We start from the raw sequence: 24,234 nt of genomic DNA on the forward strand, positions 1-24,234 counted from the left end.
TTTGTGCATTTTATCTCTTAATGTTTAGGAATTTGTTGGCTGTGAAATATATTTACATTCTTGCTGCTTATAAGGTGAGATTAGTCCTCATGTCCTGTTAGTCAGGAATATCTTCAGTGATTGCTGTAGAGCCAGCCCTCGCTAGGCTTGACTTCCTTTGAGTAGCAGCAGGAATGAATTAAGCAAGTACAGCCAAGCTATCACATGAAAGACTTGAAATACCAGAGCTGAAGAAAGCAAGAAAGCTCTGGTCTGTGTGTGTCTGTGTGTGTGCATAGCTGCAAAAAAAAAAAAAAACCAAACTACTAAAGATTCGGTTTTTCACAATGGATGAACGCTGAAGAGGGAAAACGTCTTGTAAGGTAAGGAGTTTAATTCATGCAGGTTTTTAAATTATTTTAATTTTGTGTACTTGAAGCTGCAGTGGACTTGTAGAAAAAGTATAGAAAGTACCTGGAGTTTGTCTGAGCAAGTTGTACTGGAAATGTTTTTGCACTTGTATTTTCTTTTAAAGAGGGTAAATGCATGCAGAATCAAGTTTATAAAAAAAGAACTAACTTTACTGGTCTAATCATATTTTAGAACTGCAGAAGAGCTTTGCTGCCAAGCAGTCTGCTTTAATAAATCACACTTTGTTTGAAAGTTAAAGGGGTGATTGTTTGCAGAGCTGGGAAAAAGTCAAGAGAAGTAGAGCTGTGTGTGCAGATGACCTTCTTTGCTGTGTTAACTGTGCCTTCTGCCCCCAATGAACTAGCCCTCTAACACAACAGGTAAAATAATGCTGTTCACCACTGATTGCCTTTGCTTCTAGAATCTGCACTTTGTGCCTTGCTTTCCCACTTAAAGTGCTTGTCTCTTCAAACATTAGAATTCAGCCACAGGGTAGAAAATTAGGATAAAATTGCTTGAGAGAACCTGTTATGAAGGGAATGGGTTTGATCCTGCAACATTGAAGTCTATGGGAGTTTTATTCTGGTCTCAAGAAGTGCAGCTCTAGATTTGCCTTGCAAATCTAGATGGAGGGTACACGATCTGATAAAGTGCCTATGGGACCAGGAAACAGTGTTGCCATAACTTGTAGTTGTTCTTCTTTCACTGATGTTAAAATATGTCCTTTTAAACCCCAAGTGGTAGCAGAAGTGGTACGTCAAAATGCAGCTGGTTTTGTTGTATGCACATTGATGATCTGTATCCAGTATTTCTGTTGTTAAATCTGCTTCGTTTCAAAAAAGATAAAATTTATTTTGTTTCTCATTTGTTGGCTTATTAAAAAAAATGTATTTACAACCTGTTGCCTAAATGAAAGCTTAACAACAGAGGTTATAACATAAATATCAGATTACTGAAAGGTAGAGTGCTGTCACAGCTATTGACAGATCTTTGTCAAAGCTACCCTCAAAACACAAAATCTGTGTGAAGAGCAGAAATTAATGTTGTTTAAGAGTAGAATTTGGATCAGTTACTAAACAAACCTCTGTCTCTTTGACTGTGTCTATCTGTTTATATACATGCATGTATATGAGTTTTCTTAATTTATTCTTAACAGGATGCAGCAAAGACTTGGGGGGGAGCATCACTGTGACCCATTTGTAAGGACTAAGTACACTTCAGAACATCTGGTGCCCTCTCATCAGATGACATATTAAACACAAAATGCTTACTTAAAGCACATCAAAGTGTTTTGTCTTTGTTGTTTTACACTAAGAATTTACTGTTTCTGGTAGGTTTAGGCAGTTTATAAACTTCAGTAGCAAGGCAGGTCCATTCCTATCACTGTCCATAGCAGTCAGGTTGTGGTTTCAGTCTTATGAAGCGGAATGTAGTAGCTGTAAAGCCTGTGTTCGAGGACATCATCAGAGCTGGAAGGGTGGTCAGTCTAACCTACAGGAAGTTTTTGGCTGATGAATTATGAGGTTTGAGGTTGCTCTCATTGGTTTGTCTCCTCTCCACATTCCTAATGTGTATTCCCCCTTTAGGAAACAAGGAGCTGGGCAGCTGGTGCTGCTTACAGGAGATTTGCTGGGGAGGTGATAGCAGCACAATTCCTCAGACTTTGTGGGCAGTATTTGTTTTGTTGCTTCCTCCCAAGCACCACGCAAGTGCACACAGTTCAGGTCTGTGAAGTTGCTGGTTGCCAAGAAGCCCGTTGCACCATGTAAATAATTTGGGACACTGGCAAGTTTTTGTTTTGGCAGGCACCTTGGATTGTGGCACACACCCATGAGTATTATATAATATCTAGTGTAGAGAAGGCAAGTTTGTCACCAAACTCATAGTGCTATGTTCTATTTCCACTGTTTACATGATGTAATCAATCATGGCATTTTTGAAGCTCACTCTTAGTAGATCTAGAAATCTCCTAAGTATGTGGCAAGTAGGTGCTTCAGAGGGGTCTCCAAACCTTTATTAGTGAAGCAGAGATAATGTAGATGGGTTGAGAGAAGACTTCCACTTTCAGAAAGCCAGATAAATGCCAGATCATCTGTGACACTGGCTTTCTCAAACAAATGGCTGCCCCAGTTTCAGCATGATGATGAGTATGTCCATCTGCAGCTCGCCAAACACATCATTTGTGCATGCTTCATACTTAGCCAAAAAGAAACAGTGACCAGCCTCATCAATTAAAAGTAGTATTTCAAAGGGAGAAATTATGATTTTTGTTAGAAGTGGTGCAACACTTAAATTAGCTTCAAGGAAGTTTTTAATGTGGGCATATAATTCACATGTCAAACAAAATTGCTTTTAGGAAAGCTGATTTTATCTCAAGTGTTCCCTTCTGAGTCAAACATTAAGGGTTATGTTGGGTTGTATACTTAAGCCAGCCTAGGAATTTCTCAGGGGAGAAATGGCTGTTCAGCCACCTAAAATTGCATTTCCTTGTGACCCCTGGCATGCACAACATGGCGCATCTCAAATCAGCTTGGTTCTTACAAGACATGTACATCTCATTGGCCTCAATGAGCTCCAAGCACACATGTAAAAGCTTTGCTTAAGTTATTACTGGTTTGATGCTGCTTTGGCCAGCATGTAACAGAGCACTTGGAGCCACAATATCTCTTGTCACACAGCTGTGAAGGGGAGAGACATTTGTGCACCTCCCTTACAGTGCATGCCCAGCATAAAGTCACAATCATCTGCGCAGAGAAGACAAGACTTGTTACATCCATTGCTTCCAGTCGTGTGTGTTCCATGCAGCTGGCGAGTTCCCCGGGAAAGAATGCTGGTAAAACAGCAGTGAAAATGCACTTAACCACTCACAGTCTTAACACTGTTTTCACCATTATCAGAAAATATGGAAGAGGGATAGTAAAAAAAATCCACTTCTAGGACAAGAAGAGGCATATTCTTATTTGAATATGACACAGCAGATTATAAGGCCATAAGTAAGGGCAGGAGTTTTCTCCACAATATCATCTTAAAAATTGATAGAGTCAACCAAATGTGTGGTTCATATAACTAAGTGAAGATGGAGCTTACTGAAACAAAGTGCTGTTGACCAGCATCCATGGCTGTGAATTCTCAAGGCTTGGAGGAGATGAGCAGTGGCATCACAATCAAGTCACTCAGAAGACAGTTGAATGGTAAATTAGTTAGATCCTGATGTACTGTTACCATTTATTGTAATTCATTCTTTCTCTCACTCTTTAGATATGGATGTGTAGATAAATCAGTTAATAGTTACTTTGATTACCATATTGATGTTAAGGGGGTTTATTGCTACTCATTTTGGATAAACCTGCACCATGCTAATAAAGCAAAGTGAATTTACTCTACAGTTAACTCTTACTTCACAGTTGTATAGGAATTGGAACAAAAAAGTCATATTAATGTTTGTCAATGCAGAACCTGTTGCTGTGATGTGACAGTGGTGGGATTTTTTTTCTCTACTGAATGCAATTAGTGTCAATGCAAAAGACAGTGGAGGTTCCTGCTGTTCTGGCCCAAGGTGATGTTGACTAACCTATGTGTGGCCTCTGTGGCAGCACAGAGAGCTGTGATCCACAGCTGCTCCATCTCATGTTTATATAAAGTATGAAGAAATCAGTAAAGGGGCTTGTCTTTGACTTACACTGGAAATTTCAGAATTACCAGAAATAGCTATTTTGATGCAGTTCTCAGAAACATTAAAGAACTGAAGGAGGAGACTCTCCAACTCTCAGTGGGAGGATGGGCTAGGACTGTTGTGTCATAACAAAACTGTCCAAGGAGAACATATTTATTGCCTTTTTCTGTGAAATTAATGTACGCAATAACGAACAACTCCCTTCTTTTTCTGTCCCTGCCCTGCAAACACACAGATACACACATTTCACTGGTCTTGTCTCTGGTCTAGTCAGTTGCAGATCTGCAAAGCAAGTCCTGAGTATATAATGTAAAAATGTATAGGAATACGAGAACAGCAGCTCAGGGGACCAAATTCTAAGAAAAATGCCAAAATTAGACTGATACTTTCTGAGATGTACTGAGATATAAGATGCAGTAGTAATTAACACACCAATTACATGGGATTGAGCTGGGCCATTCATGTGGACCATCACACCGTTCTTGCTCTCAGCTAGGTAGACATCTGTGCTGGTCACAGGGATCTCCATCACATCTGTAAACTTGAATTTCCCCTCTCTAGACTTAAAAATGCTCTTAAATGCCGTGTTACAGGGTCCCTGATACTTAAAGCAGATCTCCAGACCACACACTGCAAGTCTGCTAGATCCCCGCTATGGAACACCACCCTGCTACCCTGGGCTCCCTCAAGTTGAAGAGAGCCTTTGGAAATGATCCAAATCAGCCAGAGCCAAGTGCAGCCCACTGGGGCACTTTTGGTGCAGAGGGGCTTGTGTGCTGGGCACTGTGGCAAGGGCCAGCGCAGGGAGTTGGGAGGCAGGGATGCTCCGGTAGGGCTGGGTAGCAAAGCCCAGAGGCAGCTGTGAATGGAGCCCTGTGCTGGGGTGGGAATAATCTGCCCTTTCAGTGCTGCCCGACCTCGGGTGTCCTAGCAACACAAAGCTGCTCGGTTGAATATTTCGTGGCGTTCCTCATTTGCACATAGCAGATATTGGCTGTGATTTAAGCCTGGCTGATTTCCCATTATGGCTTTTGAACAACAGGCTCGGTACAGGAAGGAGAGGAGAAAGGGTTGCTTACAAGAAAATTTTTTAAAACCACATACTTTTTCTCGGCAGAGGAATGGCTCTGAAACATTTCCTTGCTTGAGAAGGCACAGAGCAGCAGGTTTGATCATTACGTCAGCCATTTGCTTTGTAGGCGTCTTACATGGAAAGAATGAACTGTGTGCAGGGGCAAAATGTATTGCAGAAACTGCTAGTGGCCTCTGTATTGAAAAGGGAGTGTGATCAAGTGCTGACTTTTTAATGTTTCTTGAATTTGATTTTAATTTTTTTAGCTATGAAGTTGCAGGCCTTTGGGGCCTTGCAACAAGCAGGAACACTCCACATTTAAATCAACTAAAGCCAACCGACACTTCTGTTATTCTAAATCTTCTCGTTTGCAGAGGTGTGATTCATGATTGTTGTGTCACACAGCTGAGCAGCACAGGTTTGCTCACAAATCACTGAACTGACTTCCGAAATTGAAGCGAATTTTAAGTATTCTCTTTAAAGCAATGCATCTAAATAGAAGAATATCAAGAGTAAATGACATTTGGGCGTGGGATCCTAAAAGTGTGTGCCCAAAACTGAAGATGGGAATAAAGACAGATTTGGATTCAGAATCCTCTTCTATTCTTCTTGTGCTCTAGGAGTTGATGTCCCTTGTCGCTCTGTGGAATGCAATGTTAGGGCCCTCCACCCATGAGCTGGAAGTGATGCTCTTCCACCTCAGCCTTTTCACTTAACCTGCAGTAAAGGAGGCAATAACTCTATCTCCTCTCTTCCCTTGAAAGCAGCTGTAGTCTGAAAAGAGGTTGCTCAGTTTTGTGTCACCAGGGAGAGCAAAGAAAATTATGACAATGTGGATCAAAGTTATTTGCAATACCATTTGAGTATGTACTGCTGAAGTGATCCTGTGTTAGCATATCAGTGAGAACAGGCTTCTTGGAGGGTTTCAAAGGTGAGATTACTTGTAGTAACAGTGCACCAGGTACTAGAAATGCATAGGATTATGCACAGGTTCTTACACAGATTGCTACAAGATTTTACAGTCATGTTAGGCTTTGGCTGTGCAAGAGGAAATTCATCTTAAACATGTTCTCTCAAGTATTTCCATCTTAGTTTTCTATTCTCTGATGACACTTTATATCTTCTAGGAATAAATGCTTGATACCAAGTACTATTATCGGAAGAAATCCTGTTAGAGGGACCATGGTAAAACATGTTTTACTGCTTTTAAGCATTTAGTAATGTATTTATGTGCCCAGCCTGCCAGTAAATTGTCAAATAACAAAAAACGTCTTGTAAGCTATTGATAAAAAGTCTGTCGTGGAGGAGCGATAGTACAGTGGAAAAATTAAAACAAAAAAAACAAAAAAAAAAACCCAAAAAAAAAAAAACACAACCAAAAGAAAAGGGTGAGGTCTCAGTCTGTATAAGTTATTAGATGACATGGAGGGTCAGGGTTTCTCCCTGCAGCTAGTCTGTGTGCAGCCTCAGCAGATGTGGAGCAGTGCGTGCACAAATCTTCTTAACCCATAATGAACAATGGAGATTTTGGTGTTGGTTGTTTTGACATAGGGTTGGTAAGGAAGGATAGCTCTCCCTGCAGCTAGTACCTCACAGCATGTTTCTTCATGTTAGGTCTGGGGCTCAGGCAGCCTGATTAATTTTCTTCAGAAGCCTGCTGATTTACTCACAATGTGAGGAGAATGAGGCCAGATTGGGGTTTAGTCTGCAGGGACTAAAGGCTTTAGTAAAGACGACTTCAGATTAAATGGCAGCAGATTACACACAGGTGGAAAGGAGGGTCCATGAAAAGTTCCAGCTGGGGTCTGTGCTGTGAGTCACACCTTCTGTCATTGTGCTGAGACCCTGCCAGCAAGGCTTCAAACCTTAAATCCCTGTTTCCCAAATGCTTTTAATTGCCTGTCTCACATGGATAGTCCTGCAGTTCTGGGACAAACAGCCTTGGGACTTGCTGTGCATTTCAATGGAGGCCCTAAATAATGTATTCAAATAAGAAGGGTTCACTTCAGCTGAAAGTTTAGGCAATTACTTACTGAGCTCTAAATATGCCCTTAGAAAACTTTGGTATCTCGGGCATTTAAGCTTTTGCCCTTAACAATCCATTCCTATTCAATGAAATTCCATGAAACCAGGGTGTAAGAAATAAGTCATTCTGAGTAGCTAGCATTCCTCTGGGCCCATGTGAGAGAGGTAGCAAATCCTGGCTTCCTTTAGAAGAAATTACGGATCCCTTTAAAAAGGAAGGTTTGCAAAGAGGATATTGTATATTTACTCAGGAGTAGTTTTAGTCCATACAAACCAAACAGAAAGATTGAAATGCAAGTGTACAGGAACAATGACAAATAAAAAGTATATTAAATAGCTCTGCAATTGTGATTTTGTTGTTGTTGATGAAAGCACTGAAATCTCAGCAAGGCAGTCAGAATCATTTGAGCATCTTTTCCCCAACAAAGCAGCTACTTCCAGCTCTTCTCTTGCTGAATATAGTCGGGCAGGACCTAAAAAACAACCACAGCACTTTTGTGGATGGATGTTTTTCAACATTGTCTTGATGAGTTGAAATCTTTAAACACTAGAGCAAATAGTCAGTGTAGCAATGCACTGCCTCATAGCTCTTAAATAGGTTGCAGTCTTAAAAATGTCCTTGGGATGCCCTTACTTGTAAAGTAAGCTGGGTGACAGGCTGAATATAAATACAAAAGCATTTTCACATTCATTTATTGAGGCTCCTGCTTTGACTGTTTTGGTAGAGTAGAAGACCTCTAAAATTACAGTGTTCCTTCCATGCAGTACTATTTTTAGCACAGGAAACTCTAACCGGTGGCATGAGAGTGGCTAATTTTGCAGTCTGTCTCTTATCTGAAATACTCAGGGCTGCAAGATGAGTGATGCAGGTCAGATGCAGTAGTAGGAGTTGAAATTATCAGCTAATGGTGTAAATGATTGCTGCTGATAATTGCAGTGCTTTCAGCTTCAGACCTGTAGAGACTGTAAAAAGAGCCAGAATGTAATTACTGAGCTTGCAGTGAAATCTGGCATGGAGTTTGCAGTGGAACTTTTTTGAGGCACCAGAATTGTTGCAATACACCCATGTTCTTTTTCTAGCAAGTTACACCACCAGCAGTGTTAGTCATTTTTAAAGGGTGTTAATGGATTTTTGGGGTGTGTGTATGGAAAAAGGCCAGGAGAACTTTGGACATGTGAAACACTTACTGTTATTTCAGGTTTATTCAAATATTCCTTGACTTGCCAGTGCTATACAGTAGAAGCCCCAAATAAATAATAGCTGTGGCATGTTCTTTGGTTTTATTGTCCTACATTTTTATGGTGTTTATCTGGACACAAGTACTCTGGGACAGTAAGGGAATGCTTTCCAAAAAACTTATCTGTGTTTCAACCCAAACTCTTCCAGTTAGAGCTGGCTGCATGCTAGAGGAAAATGTAGATAGAGGGTTTCTTCCTTGGAAATAGGCTTTTAAGTGAGTGGGGTCAGATGCTCCAGGTCCTTGGGCAGGACATGCACAGGTTTTAATGCTCCTTACTTTATGTGCTGAAAGCACATAAATTCTGAGGTTGAAAATCTGTTGAATAAACAAACTGTTGTCATCAAAGCTGATGGTGCAAATGACTGAAGAAATGATGGCCAGAAAAGCAGAGGGTGAAATGATTTGTTGGAGGTAGGGGGATGACACACACAGCTGTGCAGCTGCAGTCTCCAGGTTTGACAGGCCTTATCCCTGCCTGTCCTCGTGTCCTAGAGCATTTTCCTATTGCAGGCAAGGGCATTTCCCTTTCACTTCTTTCAGATTACTGGCTTCAATCTTTGACACCAGTAAAGGCTGCCAAGCAGTACATTCGGATAAGAATCACTGAACGTAATTTGGTTTAAAAAAGGCAAGCCATTGGCATGTAGAATTCTTCATATCAGTTCAGATTATAAATATTAGAAATTAAATTAGTCACATTTTTCAAATTTGTCCATGAGGAAAGCTTGACATTTGTTTTGACTCATGGAGCTGCTGACTGAAATCAGGAGACCCTGACTATCATTTCAGAAACATCTAGCTTAGTAAGTCTTGCTATTTCTGACAAAATATACACATTTGTATGTGAAAACTAGTTCCAAAACCCCTATAAAGCAGAGAAAGACTGGCCTTTTCTTAATTTCTGGGGTTTTCTCCAGAGTAAAACTTCCAGGATTTCATTTTAGGAGTGAAAGAGCAGATTTAAAGAAAGACATTGGAAAAAAAAAGGTTACTAATGTTTAAATTTAGAAAATTAGTTTTTTACATCTTATCTGTTTCATCTTTTCTTTCTTTGCATGTATCTTCCATGGAAGATTTTTCGAAGCTGGAAAATCAACATTTTAAAGACACAGTAGAAAGGTGACATAGTTCTATTCAAGTTCTTACAGAGAAATCCAGAAAAAAGGGAGTGGGATTTTTTTCCTTCTCTCCTCTCACCCTTATCCCTCTTTCCAGTCTCTTTGTTAACTCCCTCCTGCCTACCTAAAATCTGTGAGGGTGCTGTAATTTGTCATTATTGTGCCTGTACTCTGGTGAGGCAGCCAGAAGTTCAGGGAGGAAGAAGGATTTCTAAAGTGTGAAGTTAGATATGCTCAGTGTTTCAGCAGATGATTGATTTCTGTGCAAATGATGCACAGAATGAAAAAATGTTGTGTTCTCTGTGTTATTCAGACCTTGGGGTCTTCACTGAAGGTATTATCCAAGGAAAGGGGAAGAAAAGCTTTTTTCGTTAAGCTCAGTCAAACTGTAATCTGAATAACTATTTTATTATTAAAATTATGCATAGATGTTAAATGTCTGTCCTAATGGCTGCTTCTAATTGTGATTTCAGGCAGAAGCTTTGCCCTTTGGGAGACTCACTGTAGATCAGAGCAAGCATTTAGCAGCTTAAGGAACCAAAATCTCACCAGTTGAGACTCCAGGTCATGCTAAAGTCTTGGCTTTGGTCTGTCTGGGGCAAATTCGGTGGAGACTTTTGGATCTAGGAAATAATAAATTACAAGTTGTGTCTTCAACACAAAAAAAGACCCCACCCTTATCATGTGGAACAGACCTAGCTTGTAGTTATTAATTTCACATTGATATTGCTTAGTCCCTTAACATGACTTGACTGATGTGATTCTAGCTGTTGTCCAGTGATTTTTGTGTTCTGGAGTGGTTCAGCACTGTCATTCCATTATAAAAGTGAAATATCTATTGAAAATTTAGTTGGTTGCATCTCAGAGACAATTTTGAAAACTTTCTGTTGCTTTCTCTTTTGTAAATTTGATCTTACTTTGCAGGAGTCTTAGTTTTAAGAATGACTTCAAATTTTTATTGTGGAAGATGTACTGTTTTAAAATCAGTTATGGTTCTGTTGTCTATCTGAAGTTTCCCTAGAGAATACAATTGCTTCTCAAGTGTTCATTTGTGAACCCAGTCAAGCTTTAACAGCAATACTGGTAGAAATTCAGCAGACCCCAGAGATGAGTCCTGTCCTGTATTACTTTGGTATCAATCAGAAGGTTAGCTTGCTTACCACAGAAGTCTGAAGGAGCACCAGTAAAGAGGGAAAGGTGATCATCAGCTGCACAGGTAACCCTTTGCATGGAGATTTGATACTATTGCAAGTTGAACTCATTGCTGCACCAAGCAGTGTTCAAGTGGCGATGGGTGTCACTCTGTCTGAGAAGTGTCTGCAGTTCAGTAGTGGTATATGTGCAGTTCTTGCACTCTAGTTCAGTAAAGGCACATGCAATTGATTTCTTTAATTGTGAGGAGTCCTGCTAGAAGTTTTGCTTAAGGTTATCCCCTGCTCTGGGGACGGGGAATCTTTTTAGTATTTCATATTGAAAAGCATAAGAGATAAGTCCAGCACATCTCCTATCACCAGCCCTCTGTTTTCTCAAAGCAGCCATACTTGTTGCAGGTGTAATTCCAATTATATGCCAGGAGGATTGGACTCTTCAATTTAATGTCTCATGTGTCTGTGAGTTATTAAAAATAGCAAGTAATGTAAAGTGATGGAGTAGGCATTTAAAGTGGTTGATTAAAGTTGCAATTGTCTCCATGTTACCCTGTGTTGATAGTATGCTAATATCTCTTGCAATGTTTAATGCTTTTTTTAAAAACTGCATGCGTTTGAAGTTAGGTATCTGTGTGACATTTCCACCTTCTGGTGACAGAGCAGGGCTTTTTCAAACTTGTGTAGTTGTAGGGAAAATGTTACAAAAATGTTTCTTCTTCCTTTGTGACTGAAGATTTTTAAAAGCAGTAACATGAGCTTTCAAGCCAGGTGTGGTGTCTGATTTTTGTCAAGTGCCTGGAGGTGGCAATAAAAGGGTTAGGTGATACATCGCCATCTGTCTCTCAAAGCCGGAGCTGCTCCCTTGCCTAGTGGGAGACATCTGTCATGTCACCAGCATTTTGCCTGGCTGTGATGTATCCCCACTCCCATCCATGCATCTTCCTCCCCACCTCAGCACACCAAAAATACTGTCATGTTTTCAAGTCTAGAGAAAAACATCACCTTTTGAGCCAGCAAGTTTGGGTGGGGTAAAAGGACTAGAAATAGTTTTAGTTAAAGGAAAAAATAGTTTTAGTTAAAGGAAAAAAAGGAGCTGAGTCTGTTGTGGCAAGCATCAGCCTTGAGTTACTCAAGGTGAAAAGTGAAAGCTTTTCCTTAAAATTTCTGTGTACATCTGTGCCCATTCCCTGCCTTTCCCATCGGGCATCATCAGCCACCTGCACAGCAAGAGGCAGGCATGAACATGCAAAGGGCAGCTGTGCCAGGCTCATTACCTGACGCTGGGATGCCGTACAGTGGGCACATACAGGAGACCCTGCTGGCAATACCAGCCATGACAGTATCGATACCCTCACTGAAAGCATTCATGCTGCATGTTCATTGAAATACAGAGATTTTATTCACCATGGCAAAATCCAGATGAAACATATTTTTGAGGAAGATGGGTTTGTTCCCATCTTTCAAAGAGAATTTTTCTCCCTCTGGTATCACCACCAGCACACAGCATTTTGTTTCATTAATAAAGGCACTGATGGAAAAGGTTATACTGGATAGTTAAAATGAACTTTTGAGACTGCTTTCCTGAAGGTACGTTTCATAAAAAGTTAAAATTTCGGGGTGTAATTTATTTTTTAAGTTGAATTTATTTGTCTCATTAAAATTTGTTTGCTAGATTGAACAAGAGGCATGATAAAAGCCAGTTAATAAATACCAAGACAATCCTCTGGTTGACAGTTTGCCAGGGCTTAATCTTGCTGTCACTTTTGTCAGCTGAAGAACTTCAGATCTTTATGTGAACCATTGACTGTATCTGTGAGAGCTCACCTCCTGAACTTGCAAAATACTGAACACTGTGCTCCAGCTCTGCAAATGGCTGTGGAGGAGGGTCAGCTGATGGGTTAAAGTAGATGATGGTAATTCGTGCTGATGAATTAAATGGTGTGTTTACCTGTGGTGGCATTTCCGCATGGGGGTTGCCTGTGTTTTGCCAGGCAGCAATTAGTGATGTCTTGAGCAGTTTTGCAGGGCTCTGTCTGGGTTACCTCAAACCATGGTGAAAACACAGGTGACTCAGATGGGATGAGAGCATTCCTGGGGCTCCCAATGGCAGAACCATACTGACCAGTATTCACAGGATCGCATAACTGAATGGATATAGGGTTTTCTGTTTTCTGAGTGTAAAACTGCTGACAGAACTGCAGGAAAACCAAGGGAAAATTACTTCAGATGAGCAGGGTTCAGACGTCCGTTTACACAAGAGAATATTGCTACTGTTCAGAATAGCAATAAATAGAAACTCTTTTAAATACAGCTTATTTAATATTTGAGATACCACTGGCAAACTTTCCTTCCTATCCATAGCTGATAATTGTCAGTACACCAAAAATTGAATATTTTCTGTACTTCTGGTTTTGTTTTATATCAGATCCATATGGCTTGTATTTGTGTATCTTCAACATTTGGAATCCTCTACAGGGACTTTAAATTGCTGTATAAGCAAAATAATCAAGCTTATAGCTGTTGACCTGTTAACTGCCTATGCTTCTTTCTGTTGTTTCTGCCTGCACAGCAATAGCCTACAAATATCCATGAAATGGAAAGAGACAGTTGATGAGATTAAATGGCTGTAAATGCCCTTTCTGTGGAAATTATATTCTGTAATTACCCCATAATTTCCATTATGTAGATATTTTTATATGCTCAGGACTGCTAATATCCTTAAAGACATTATGTCGCCAGTTATTAGGCTTTATGCGTTCCAGATTCATACCATTTGCCCTTCTTTATTTCCCCTGACCTCTCTTAACCATTGCTATTAAAACTGTTGCTTTGAACCTGCTTGTTTCAGATGCCAGACCAGTTTGATCAGACAGTGGTGCTTAACCAGCTGCGCTATTCTGGGATGTTGGAGACGGTCAGGATTCGGAGGGCTGGGTTCCCGGTCCGGAGGCCCTTTCAAGACTTTTATAAAAGGTAAACACACTGACTTGTGGACTTCAAGTGTAAGTCAATATTCCCACGTTGAGGAATAAAAGTAAAAAGAATCATATGGCAAAATTAGAACTTAATCACTTAAATGAAGCAATAAAAACTTTTTGGTTGCCAGGTATAAAGTCCTCATGAGAAACTTAACTCTCCCTGAAGATTTAAATGAGAAATGTGCCAACCTACTTCGTCTGTATGACAACACAAGCACTGAATGGCAGCTTGGAAAAAATAAGGTAAAATAAGCTGACTGTGCATATTGTGGTGCTGATGCATATACAAAGCCGAGAGGACAGGATTTAGACTGCACAGCTGCAGAGATGTAGTTCTAATGGTAATTACTTCTGGCCTTTAAAGAAGCTGTGCATGCCTGCTGGTGCTCTTGAAACTCTTAAAGCAACAATTGATGGTTGTGCTGAGGAATTTGCTGTCTAAGGCACTTAGAAACTGACTGGTGATTTCAGTCACAGAGAAAGAGTCCACCTGAATTTTCTGTCACTGCTCACAAGTGACCTCACAAGCACTGGTGAAGGATCAGAACTTAAAATGTGGAATTTGGATTTTTTATTTTTAGAAGTATGGAACATGTGGAGAAACACTTTCATTCTGCAGGGAGCTCTATTCATACTAGTAAACTGACCTAACCAATTCCAATTCAGTGGCAGAAATCAGGGGGAAGAACTTTAGCCAGTCTTCACATGGCAGAATTGAGCTCCAAGTGTGTTTGCCATCTGAGTCTGAGAGTCTTTTCCAGAGGTACATTAGACCTTGATATGCATTTTACCAGGCAACCTGACCTTTGCCCATTTATTTTTCTTTAAAGAAAAAGAAATTAAATTATTTTAGAATAAATTAAATAATGAAATTTTAATTTGAGAAATAAAACAATCCAGGTGTTTTTACATGCTCATTTTGCTACTTGGATTGTAGACAACAGCTTGTGATTTGTGCTCCTGGATTTCAGCAAATTATATTAAAGCATTGTAGACTCAGGAGAATATTCCCTATTTCAGGATTTGAGATCTAAATATTAAAAACTTTTAAAAAATACTTTTTAGTGCCATAAAGTAGCAAATATATTTTGTAAAATCTGATTGATTTCTGTAGGAAATGCTCTTCCCCCTCTTTGCACAGCTGGATGGTTTGGAAAGGTTTCCTCTCTTCCTCTGTATGCTTAAGACTGTATGCTTAAGGACTCTTAGACTTGCACTGAGAAAGTTGTTTTAATCATCTTACAGTTGCTGTAAGAAAGAAGAAAGAGTCTTAAATATTCTGATAGCAATTAATGTAATATTCCATCCCATTTTTGTAGCCAATGGCTCTCAAATAGTACAGTGGTAGCATTGGGCTGCAGAGCCAGGCTGTGCATCCCGTTCTCTTTCAGATGTAGCATATTAACAGTATTTATGCATTGACCCTGGAGAGTGCTTTGGCATCTTAGGGACACATGTTTATCAGAAATTGTTTTTTATCAACTGCTCATCAGGACCTTGGCAGGAGCCAGAGCTCTGTTGTAACTTCCCTTACTGTGGCCTGGGCTCATCCTCCCCCAGGAGCTGCCTGCACATTTCTGAGACTGCATAAACAGGAGAAGAGCACATAAGAACACTGTTTTCAGACTGAACATGGGATGAGGCACTGTCCTGCCCCTATAGTATTTTAGAGGGATAATAATGATATTGCAATGATTTGGCTTCAGTGTGGTTTTTTCCCTTGTCTTTTATATCTCAAGCTGCAATGCACCTAGTCAGGAAAAGGCATTAGTCTGAGCTTTACACCTGCTTACCATCCATTTTTGTTCCAGAAATAGCTGAATGATTTTCTGAAGAGTTTTGTTGTGTTTTTGAAAGCCTGTGTGTAGAGCAAAGAAAGATTGCCTATTGAGTGAAAGAAAAGGCTTTTTCCATGAGGGAAAACTTCATATAGAAAGGGCTGACCAATGCAGCTCTGACACTGGGACATTGGGACTTCAAGTCTTTCTGTGGAACTTTTTCTGTTCTTGTTTCTTGGGTAACTTGTGCTAGAAAGTCCCTTTCTAGCTTTGTTCAAAACTCCCAACTATGCATCTCCTCAAGAGTGCTTCTTTGGCTTTGATGATAGGCTTTTTTTCATGTAATCACAGAGGAAAAGCCAGCTTATTTTTCATGTGAACACCCCCAAAAGTCCATTGGGTTTGTTGTTTCAGGTTTTGGTTTTTTTTGGGGGGGTGGGGGGGGTGGGGATGCTGTGGGGGAGTATGAGATTTTTTTGGTTGGATTTTTAGGGGTGTTTTCACATCAAGAGAAAACACTCACCACTTCAAAGATGCATTCCTGCTTTTAGATGTCTTTGCAGCCCTCCTCCCTTAGCAGAGCTCACCCTGTCCATGAGCTTTCCTCATCCCCACACTGTGGTGTGCAGCCTGGCTCTCATCCTGCATCATCAAAGGGTCATGGAACTGGCTATTTCCAGCTGCCCATGTGTGAGGCAGCAGCATGCCAGGCTGTTGTCACCCATAGCTGACACCAGCATACCTGGCCTTTAAAAAAGAAAAATTGAGAAGAGCTGGAAAAAGCGCTGACAGCAGATAGCTCACCACTATGTGAGTGTGTGGTAAAGAGCAGATGTTAAGGCAGGTGGAAGAGGGGAGCCGCCTCCCCCATGCCCCTGCTTGACTGGAGAAGCAATTTTACTCATTTAAGGAGAAACAGGCTGTGTTAGCTCAATTTGTGTCAATGCCATGTGTTAAAGCTCCTCTGAGAGGCACTAGGCAGTGCAGGTGAATGGTCCAGGTTAGTTCTTGGAAGAGAGCCTAGGAAGCATTCTGTCTGTGGGAGGGCAGCCGGTTCTGCTGGGGTGTCTGGCCCTTGCAGCTCTCTCCATGTAATGTCAGGAAAACATAGTCGAGTCCACATGAACACAAAGGCACTCTCATTTCTGCCTACTTCTGCAGTTCTGTAGCAATGTCTTTGGAAGCAGCAAGCCTTGTAAGGGTTTGTGGGGCTTGATGTGCTTGTGAAAAAAGTAAATTATTGGGGTGGTATTTCTGCCCCTCTTATTAGAAAGTTCATGCTAAGCCCTGCAGCTTCTTTGGCTTGTGTTACTCTGGTGGGAAAGGCTGTTTAATGAAGCCAGTAATTACATTACATTTGGAAAAACCCTGCTCCTAATTAAAAGTTACAGTAATCTGACCCTTCCCATTGAAATCCAAAGTTACAGGATCGTCTGTAGGTATTTTCTTTTAAGAGGACTACATTTTGTTTTTCTTTTTTCTGCTGAGAAAATAGTACATTTTTCTCTGAATTCAAAGCTGAGGCTTGCTGCTTAGACTGATCTGGCTCTCCCTTAAATATGATGCTCACCAAAATTTCTTAAGTCAGAAGTTTTCTTATGTAGGTGTTTCTCCGGGAGTCGTTAGAACACAAGTTGGAGAAGCAGAGAGAAGTGGAAGTCACCAAGGCAGCAATGATCGTCCGTGCACACATCTTAGGTTATGCAGCCCGGTAAGTGACTAAATGAGAATATTAATAGTAAGGATTTGAAATAAATAGATGAGTTGTCAAGAAGTTAAATCCTTCTGACACTGTTCTCAACTTTTGTAGGGGCCAGGCATTCAAATCCTGTAAGTGGCTTTTGAAAATAGCAGCTGAAACGCCTCTTGAATAATGCAAAGTTTGAATTGTTTTAATGTAATGAATAGGACAATACAGAAATTTGGAAATCAGCCAGTGTCCATTTGATTGTATCATGTCATTAGAGCCATGGTAGGAACTCTAGTTGGATGGCACTAAGTGGGGCTGCCCCAAGTCACGAGCTCAGATCCTGATTTTTCTTTGTAAGAAAACAGAAGAAAATAAAACTAATCCATTTGGTTCTTGGAGATGAAGAGTGTACGTTACTGATTAATGTTTGACTTGATTACCTGGCTTCGTGCATTATGTGTTAAGTGGAGTTGTTCATCCCATCTGTTTATTTCTCTGCTTTTTCTGTAAGTCAGTTGAGGATAGTTTAAGGAAGCTTGTTTGCATAATGAGGTAATTTAATATGCTTATTAGTCCTGATCTTATATTCTGACCAGTATGTTACTTAAAAACAATAGCCCTTTTTTAATGCCAGCTATCCTGCTATGCATGGGCTTTCTTTTCAGAGATGTGGGATGGCTGTATATGTTCTTTTTCTGCCTGTGTGCACACAGACAGAACTGTCTTTTTAGCAGCTCCTTGGCAGGGGCATAAGAACATGTAAGACGTGCATTTCCTTAATGAAGACACACTCGGTGCTGTCAAGAGATGAGAGAATCTTGCTTCTCAAAGGGAGAAGAATGTGAACAGTGGGGGAGCTATCACAGAGCTAGAACTATCATGGGCTCACTATTGCAGGTCACCGTGGCAAGATCCCTCACAACTGTTTCATTACAAATTTGCTTCGTTTTCTCCCCACAGAAAGCACTATAGAAAGGTTCTTTACTATGTGGTTGTGATACAGAAGAACTACAGGGCATTCAGTGGTAGGAAGAAGTTCCTGTGCCTGAAGAAAGCAGCCACTGTCCTTCAGAAGCAGCGGCGAGGCCAGCTTGCTCGGCGTCTTTACAGGGAGCGACTGGAGGAGAAGCGGAGACAAGAGGAGGAAAGAAGAAAAGAGGAGGAAGAAAGGTGCAGTCTCTGGCTCACATCACTCTCCTGCCTGTGCCATATTAGGTGTTGGTCTGAAAGCCTTTATTTCAGGCTATTCTTGAGCAAGTGATTGTGGAAACCTTTGCTGCTTTTGCTAAAAGACCTATATAGCTATAATTGTGGTTTCGTAGTCACAGACATATTCGTTCTGATCTTATTTTTGGCTGTCTTTTCCAGGTGGCAGATGATCTCTGTAAGCTGAGCTATTGCCATAGCAAAGGAATGCAATGAGCTTATGTTGAGCTTGATTGACTGACTTTTTCTTCATTCACTTTTAGGGAAAGACAAAGGCAAGAAGCAGAGCGTCTTGCCCAGCAGGTAAATTACATTCTTAATGCTTTCAGCCACCCTGTTTATTTGAGTATCTCAACCCAGCAATTAAAAATAGAAAAGGTACCTGTAGCATTAAAACTAAACTAATTACAGGAGCTGTCAGATAAAGCCAAAGGAAACTCAATATAGTTTGCATGGAAATTTCTTTCACCTGATGCTTCATTTAATTTCTGGTAAAGACTGAATTTTCTGCACATACTTGGACTTCCTCTGCTCAGCTATCTCTGAGCAAATGTAATCACGCTTTAGTTTGTTTCTTTTTCTTTCCTTTTCATTTCTTGCTGATATAGGGCTCCTTTTAAATGAATGATCATGGTGGAGTATAGAGCTTTAGAAATAAATTTTTAAAAATAAGCTTGCATTTAGGGGTCTAACATGATTTTATTTTGTTTAATTTTATTTTTATGCAGGCTGAAGAAGAGAGAAAGAAGCAGGAACTGGCTGCCATTCAGAAAGCTCAGAAGGAGGCAGAACTGAAGCAGGAAGTGGAGAAGCAGAAAGAAAGCAGGCAGGTGGAAGAAATCCTGCGTCTGGAAAAAGAAATCGAAGACCTGCAGCGTGTGAAGAAGCAGCAGGAGCTGTCCTTGACAGAGGCTTCATTACAGAGGCTGCAGCAGCGTCGAGATGAGGAGCTCCGGCGGCTTGAGGATGAAGCATGTCGAGCAGCCCAGGAGTTCCTGGAATCTCTGAACTTTGATGAGATTGATGAATGTGTCCGAAACATTGAGAGGTCTCTCTCTGTGGGCAGTGGGTATCCTGCTGAGCTGGCTGAACAGACTGGAAATGCCTGCAGTGAAAAGCCCAATTTTAACTTCAGCCAGCCATATCCTGAGGAGGAGGTAGATGAGGGCTTTGAGGCTGATAATGATGCATTTAAGGATTCACCCAACCCGAGTGAGCATGGCCATTCTGATCAAAGGACCAGTGGCATCAGAACAAGTGATGATTCCTCAGAAGAGGATCCTTACATGAATGATACCGTGGTGCCAACAATCCCTGCTGCCAGCGACGCCATGGTCATACCTCCTGCCCATGACACAGTGAGTCTCCACAACTCTTCAAGTGGCGAATCCACATATTGCATGCCAGAAAACATATCCTGCAGACCCCCAGATTCTGTGGAGCTTATTTCTCCCGATGGAGACTATGATTATGACCAGGACGATTACGAAGATGGTGCTATCACTTCTGGCAGCAGTGTGACCTTCTCTAACTCGCACAGTAGCCAGTGGTCACCAGACTACCGGTGTTCCGTGGGGACATACAATAGCTCTGGAGCATACCAGTTCAGCTCAGAGGGAGCTCAGTCTTCTGTAAGTAGCAATGTTTATATTATCTAATAATTGATTGGTGCTTTCTGAGGTTTTTTTTTTCCCCACTGTGCAGCTGTAGATTCACTATAGCTGTTCTTAGAAAACATTGTGTAGCTTGATTTGCTCTGAGCACCTATGGAAATAGTGGTCTATTGCCATCTAGATGCCACTGGAGTGCGTGCATTAGAGTCAGAGGCAGCTCAGATGCTGTTTGCAGTCCTGAGCTTTTGCACAGATATGGTTTTAACTGCTTTAATGCAGCGCTGTGTGTTACTTGGTGAGGAGCTCAGTGTACAGCGAAGTTCTCCCTGCATGTGTTTGGAACTGGGGTTCCAGGTAGCATGTTGGGGAATAATTTCAGGAAAACTAAATTTCGTTATGTGTGCAAGTTGCAAGAGTATTGAAGAATAAGATGCTTGCAGAAGTCCCTGACATGCCAGGTATATTTTGATATTGTTTGGAGAGTAAAGTTCATGCAATGGAAAATGTTTAAATTGCTGAGGCAGACACACATTCTGCAGAGAATTTTTTCAGTGCTGTTTACTGAGTATACTGTGTGGTTTCCTTCTGCAAATAAGTTTGAAAGAATATCATTTCCTCTACCACTCACCCAGTGTTCTGTGAGACTGTCTGGCTGGGAAAGTGAAAGAGCATTTCAGGAACACTGACTTGTTTAGAAGGAAAACTTTAATGATACAATATCTACTACATTTGAGGCAGTGATAAGCAGTCTAAGAGCCATTGTGGGTGTTGGGATAAGCTGACAAATTCTTGCCTGAGAAAAAAACACTTTCATTGTCTCTGTTGAGGATGCCTTCCTGCTGCATGACTCTGGTCAGATTCAGAACAGAAATTCTGACTCTCTGGGGTGAGGGAAAGCTAGTAGCACAGCTTGTGCGAGCTTTCCTTTTCAATACATTTTTAAGCTGCTTCCCATAGCACTTCAGTGATAGGGGCAAGTAGCACAGGACAGCTTACCCTGACTATACTCTTGCAAAGGGATAACTTTCCTGAGCATTTACAAAGCTTTTGCACAAATTTGTTGTGTAATCAAACAGTTCAAGCTGAAACTTACTTCAGTGTACTCCTTCCTTTGTTAGCTGGCTGAAAACCAATGAGGAACCTTCCAATACATAATAAAATGTTTTAGCTAGAGTTTTCTAACCAACTTGATCTAAACTCTTTCCTGAGAGATTACGACCTTTATTTCCTTTCTTGTGCAGTTTGAAGACAGTGAAGAAGATTTTGACTCCAGGTTTGATACAGATGATGAACTTTCCTACCGGAGGGATTCAGTCTATAGCTGTGTCAGCCTGCCCTACTTTCACAGTTTTCTGTACATGAAAGGTACTGGATGAATCGGAATTTGCTAAATAGATAAAATAACCAGAAATATTTATTGTGTATTACACTCCCAATTTCTGTAGAGTTAAGCTATTTTCTCATTTTTCAAAGGGTGATGGAAAAGTGACTTTATTTAATTTGAGCTGTTCTCAAGTTATTTGCAGTGGCTTATATCTAGCAATGTTTTTCCCCTCTGCAAAAAAAGATCAATATTTTGGGCTGCCTCTGTTTCATCTTACATCTTTGCTGACTTGCAAACAATGAAATATTCAGTATACATAGAGAAAAATAACTCACAAATCCAATTGTACCAAATTTTGAAGAAAGCTGATTCCTGCTGTCAAAACCTTGTGACATAGGCAGCATTCTGCATTGCAGACCAATTTTACTGACCTTAGTCAAGTTTCACTTTGGATCTGGAAGACATGAAGAAGGCTACATGTAACAAAGAGGTGTGAGAGACTGTGAAGGGATTTACACAGGAGTTCTCTGCTTAAAATTCTTGGATTTATCTTCTGACGATTGATAGTGAATTGTAATCTAGCTGAATACTTGTATATTTCATCACTATAGTATACCTTGTTTCAGAATGGGAAAAGTGATGAGTGTACACACCACAACGTTCGTGTGAAAAATAATACAGTTGAAAGTAGCATGGCTTTTACTTTCTGACATAGCTAGCAGTCAGTTTTTGTGGGATGACAGGATGTGGTCATCAAACAGGATCAGTTTGGTTAAGGTTTTTATGATTTTGCTGTAACTCCAGTGCAAAAGGTGCATTGCCTACTGCATGGCCACACTTCGGAATGACTGAGCTCACACTGGTGTATTTCCTGCTCTAAACATAGCTTTTCCAGGTTTTGTGGTTTTGAGTTAAACGTTGTTACCTCGTAATAACCTGAAGAGAGGAAAGAGCTTAACACTAAATTTTTTTAGATTATCACTGAAATACATTGAAAACAGTCTTAAAGATCAGATTCTCATGTGCAGCAAGACTTTTCAGTAATTTATTGTATGTATATGTATGTACATGTAATTAATGTATGTTTCATATATTTTTTTGTAATACAGAGACCTACTACGATTTATAATTTAAAGGTGTTTAGATGGACAACAATATTGGTGGCCATAAGTATATGCAAAAATGAGGTTTTGTGGCTTACAGCAGACACTCAGTTTAACTGCAGTGTCAGGTGCAGGTCAGCACCTTCCAGTTTTGATGCTGATCACAGCATCTGTTTTATGATACAGCTGTTTGTTTTAAACTGCATATAAACCCACATTTGTCTTTCTTGCCAGGTGGCTTAATCAACACGTGGAAGAGACGCTGGTGTGTCCTGAAAGATGAGACCTTCCTGTGGTTTCGTTCTAAGCAGGAAGCACTTAAGCAGGGTTGGCTTCACAAAAAGGGGGGTGGATCATCTACGCTTTCCAGAAGGAATTGGAAGAAAAGATGGTTTGTTCTCAGACAGTCCAGGCTGATGTACTTTGAAAATGACAGTGAAGAAAAGCTAAAGGGTGCCATGGATGTCCGAACTGCCAAGTAGGTTTACATAGTTTTATGTTAGCCATGGTTCCTTCTAAGTAGTACCTGGAGCTCAGTCTGGGAAGACACTGAGTGCCCTGCCTACAAATTGTGTGAATGCAAGCAGGAGAGTGTGTGTGGTGAAGTGAGTGAAAGCAAGTGTTGTCCTTAGTTGGCTCTCTCTTAAGTCTAGAGAGTGCTCCAGAGCTAAGTCAGTGCCAAATACTTCAGAAAAATGCTGCTGTAACAAACCCATCTATGCTTTCTCCCAGACTAGAGGCCCTACTTAGTCTGTAATGATTCCCAAGGCAATCTGGGGCATGTTGCCAAGTCTGTAGCTGCAGGCAAACCCAGAATGAAGAGGGTGGAATTAATAGGCCCTGAGTATATTGAAGTTCGCATGGGTCAAAGCTGAATCTTCTGTATGTATTTAAATTTTTTTTCATGCTTTAAATAATTGTGGTAGTCTAGAAAAGTCTTTAAAAATGCATATATTCATTAAAAAAACAAGATTACTAAATCTAATAAATTATGCCTTGTTAACTGAAATACCTTAAGCCTAAGAATTTTATGCTTCCTGAAGCTCGGAGAAAAAAAAAATGTTTTCTACTAGATGGTATTTCTCTTTCTAAACAATTTAGGATTATCTACCTAATTTAAAAAATTAGAGTGTGCTAACATTAGTTATCTGTTTACCTAAGCTTTCATCCAAAGTAGACAGAAACAGAAATGGCTAGTAACACTCAGTTCCACTCTGTGCCTTGTAATCTGCAACTATCCAATTTGTTTGTTACTTTAACAGAGAGTTTAAACTAAATTTAAATATTTGATTAATCTTTCCTTTGGCAGTCCTGGCTTGAGCCTGATTTCAAGTAGGACAGAAAAGAGTTTCAGTGAGAATCTTGACTTGCTCCTGAAATCCAATGGGCTGTTGGCAGTCAAGTAAATCTCTGAATAGAAGCTGAAGATCCTACCTTTTTTTTTAGTATTAAAACTAGATTTAACTCTGTCTCATTAGCATTTATTTAGCATACTTTTCTAATATGTTCAATCAGTCATTCTTTGTTGTTGTTGTTACCTCATTGCTTCATTGTCTGTGCCCTATAGATGTTCTTTAAAATTATCAAAGGTTACTGAACCTAGTTTGAACTAGGTTCAATCAATGACTATTTGTTTATAAATTAGCTAAAAGAAAGGGTACATATATTTCAAGAACTGTGTTTCAAAAGAAATAAACAATAGCTTTTCTAGATAGTGTTAAATCTTTACTGAGTGCACTCCTAACCTATAATTCAACTCACATATTTCACCACTCTCTACTAGGGACCCTGTTCAGTTTAAAGAATCTCATGCTGATTTACATAAAACACAGAACAGGGAGGTATTCCATTGGACACTGTTACTGAGAGGGAAGG

The 24,234-nt window shown here is 40.3% G+C and overlaps 1 protein-coding gene across 4 annotated transcripts in view; it reads left to right on the forward strand.

The window, feature by feature from the left end:
- Window positions 1-24,234, forward strand: part of MYO10 (myosin X) — a 162,814-nt gene that overhangs the window by 119,892 nt on the left and 18,688 nt on the right. For all 4 annotated transcript variants that reach the window (XM_030267071.4, XM_072924275.1, XM_072924277.1 and 1 more), the window contains 8 exons: window positions 13,516-13,640; window positions 13,774-13,888; window positions 17,028-17,134; window positions 18,074-18,283; window positions 18,583-18,622; window positions 19,048-19,950; window positions 21,174-21,297; window positions 22,594-22,837. In XM_030267071.4, coding sequence (XP_030122931.2) covers window positions 13,516-13,640; window positions 13,774-13,888; window positions 17,028-17,134; window positions 18,074-18,283; window positions 18,583-18,622; window positions 19,048-19,950; window positions 21,174-21,297; window positions 22,594-22,837 — 1,868 coding nt within the window. The remainder of the gene's footprint in view (window positions 1-13,515; window positions 13,641-13,773; window positions 13,889-17,027; window positions 17,135-18,073; window positions 18,284-18,582; window positions 18,623-19,047; window positions 19,951-21,173; window positions 21,298-22,593; window positions 22,838-24,234) is intronic.

This window comes from Taeniopygia guttata, chromosome 2, assembly GCF_048771995.1.
Source record: "Taeniopygia guttata chromosome 2, bTaeGut7.mat, whole genome shotgun sequence".
Taxonomy (NCBI): domain Eukaryota; kingdom Metazoa; phylum Chordata; class Aves; order Passeriformes; family Estrildidae; genus Taeniopygia; species Taeniopygia guttata.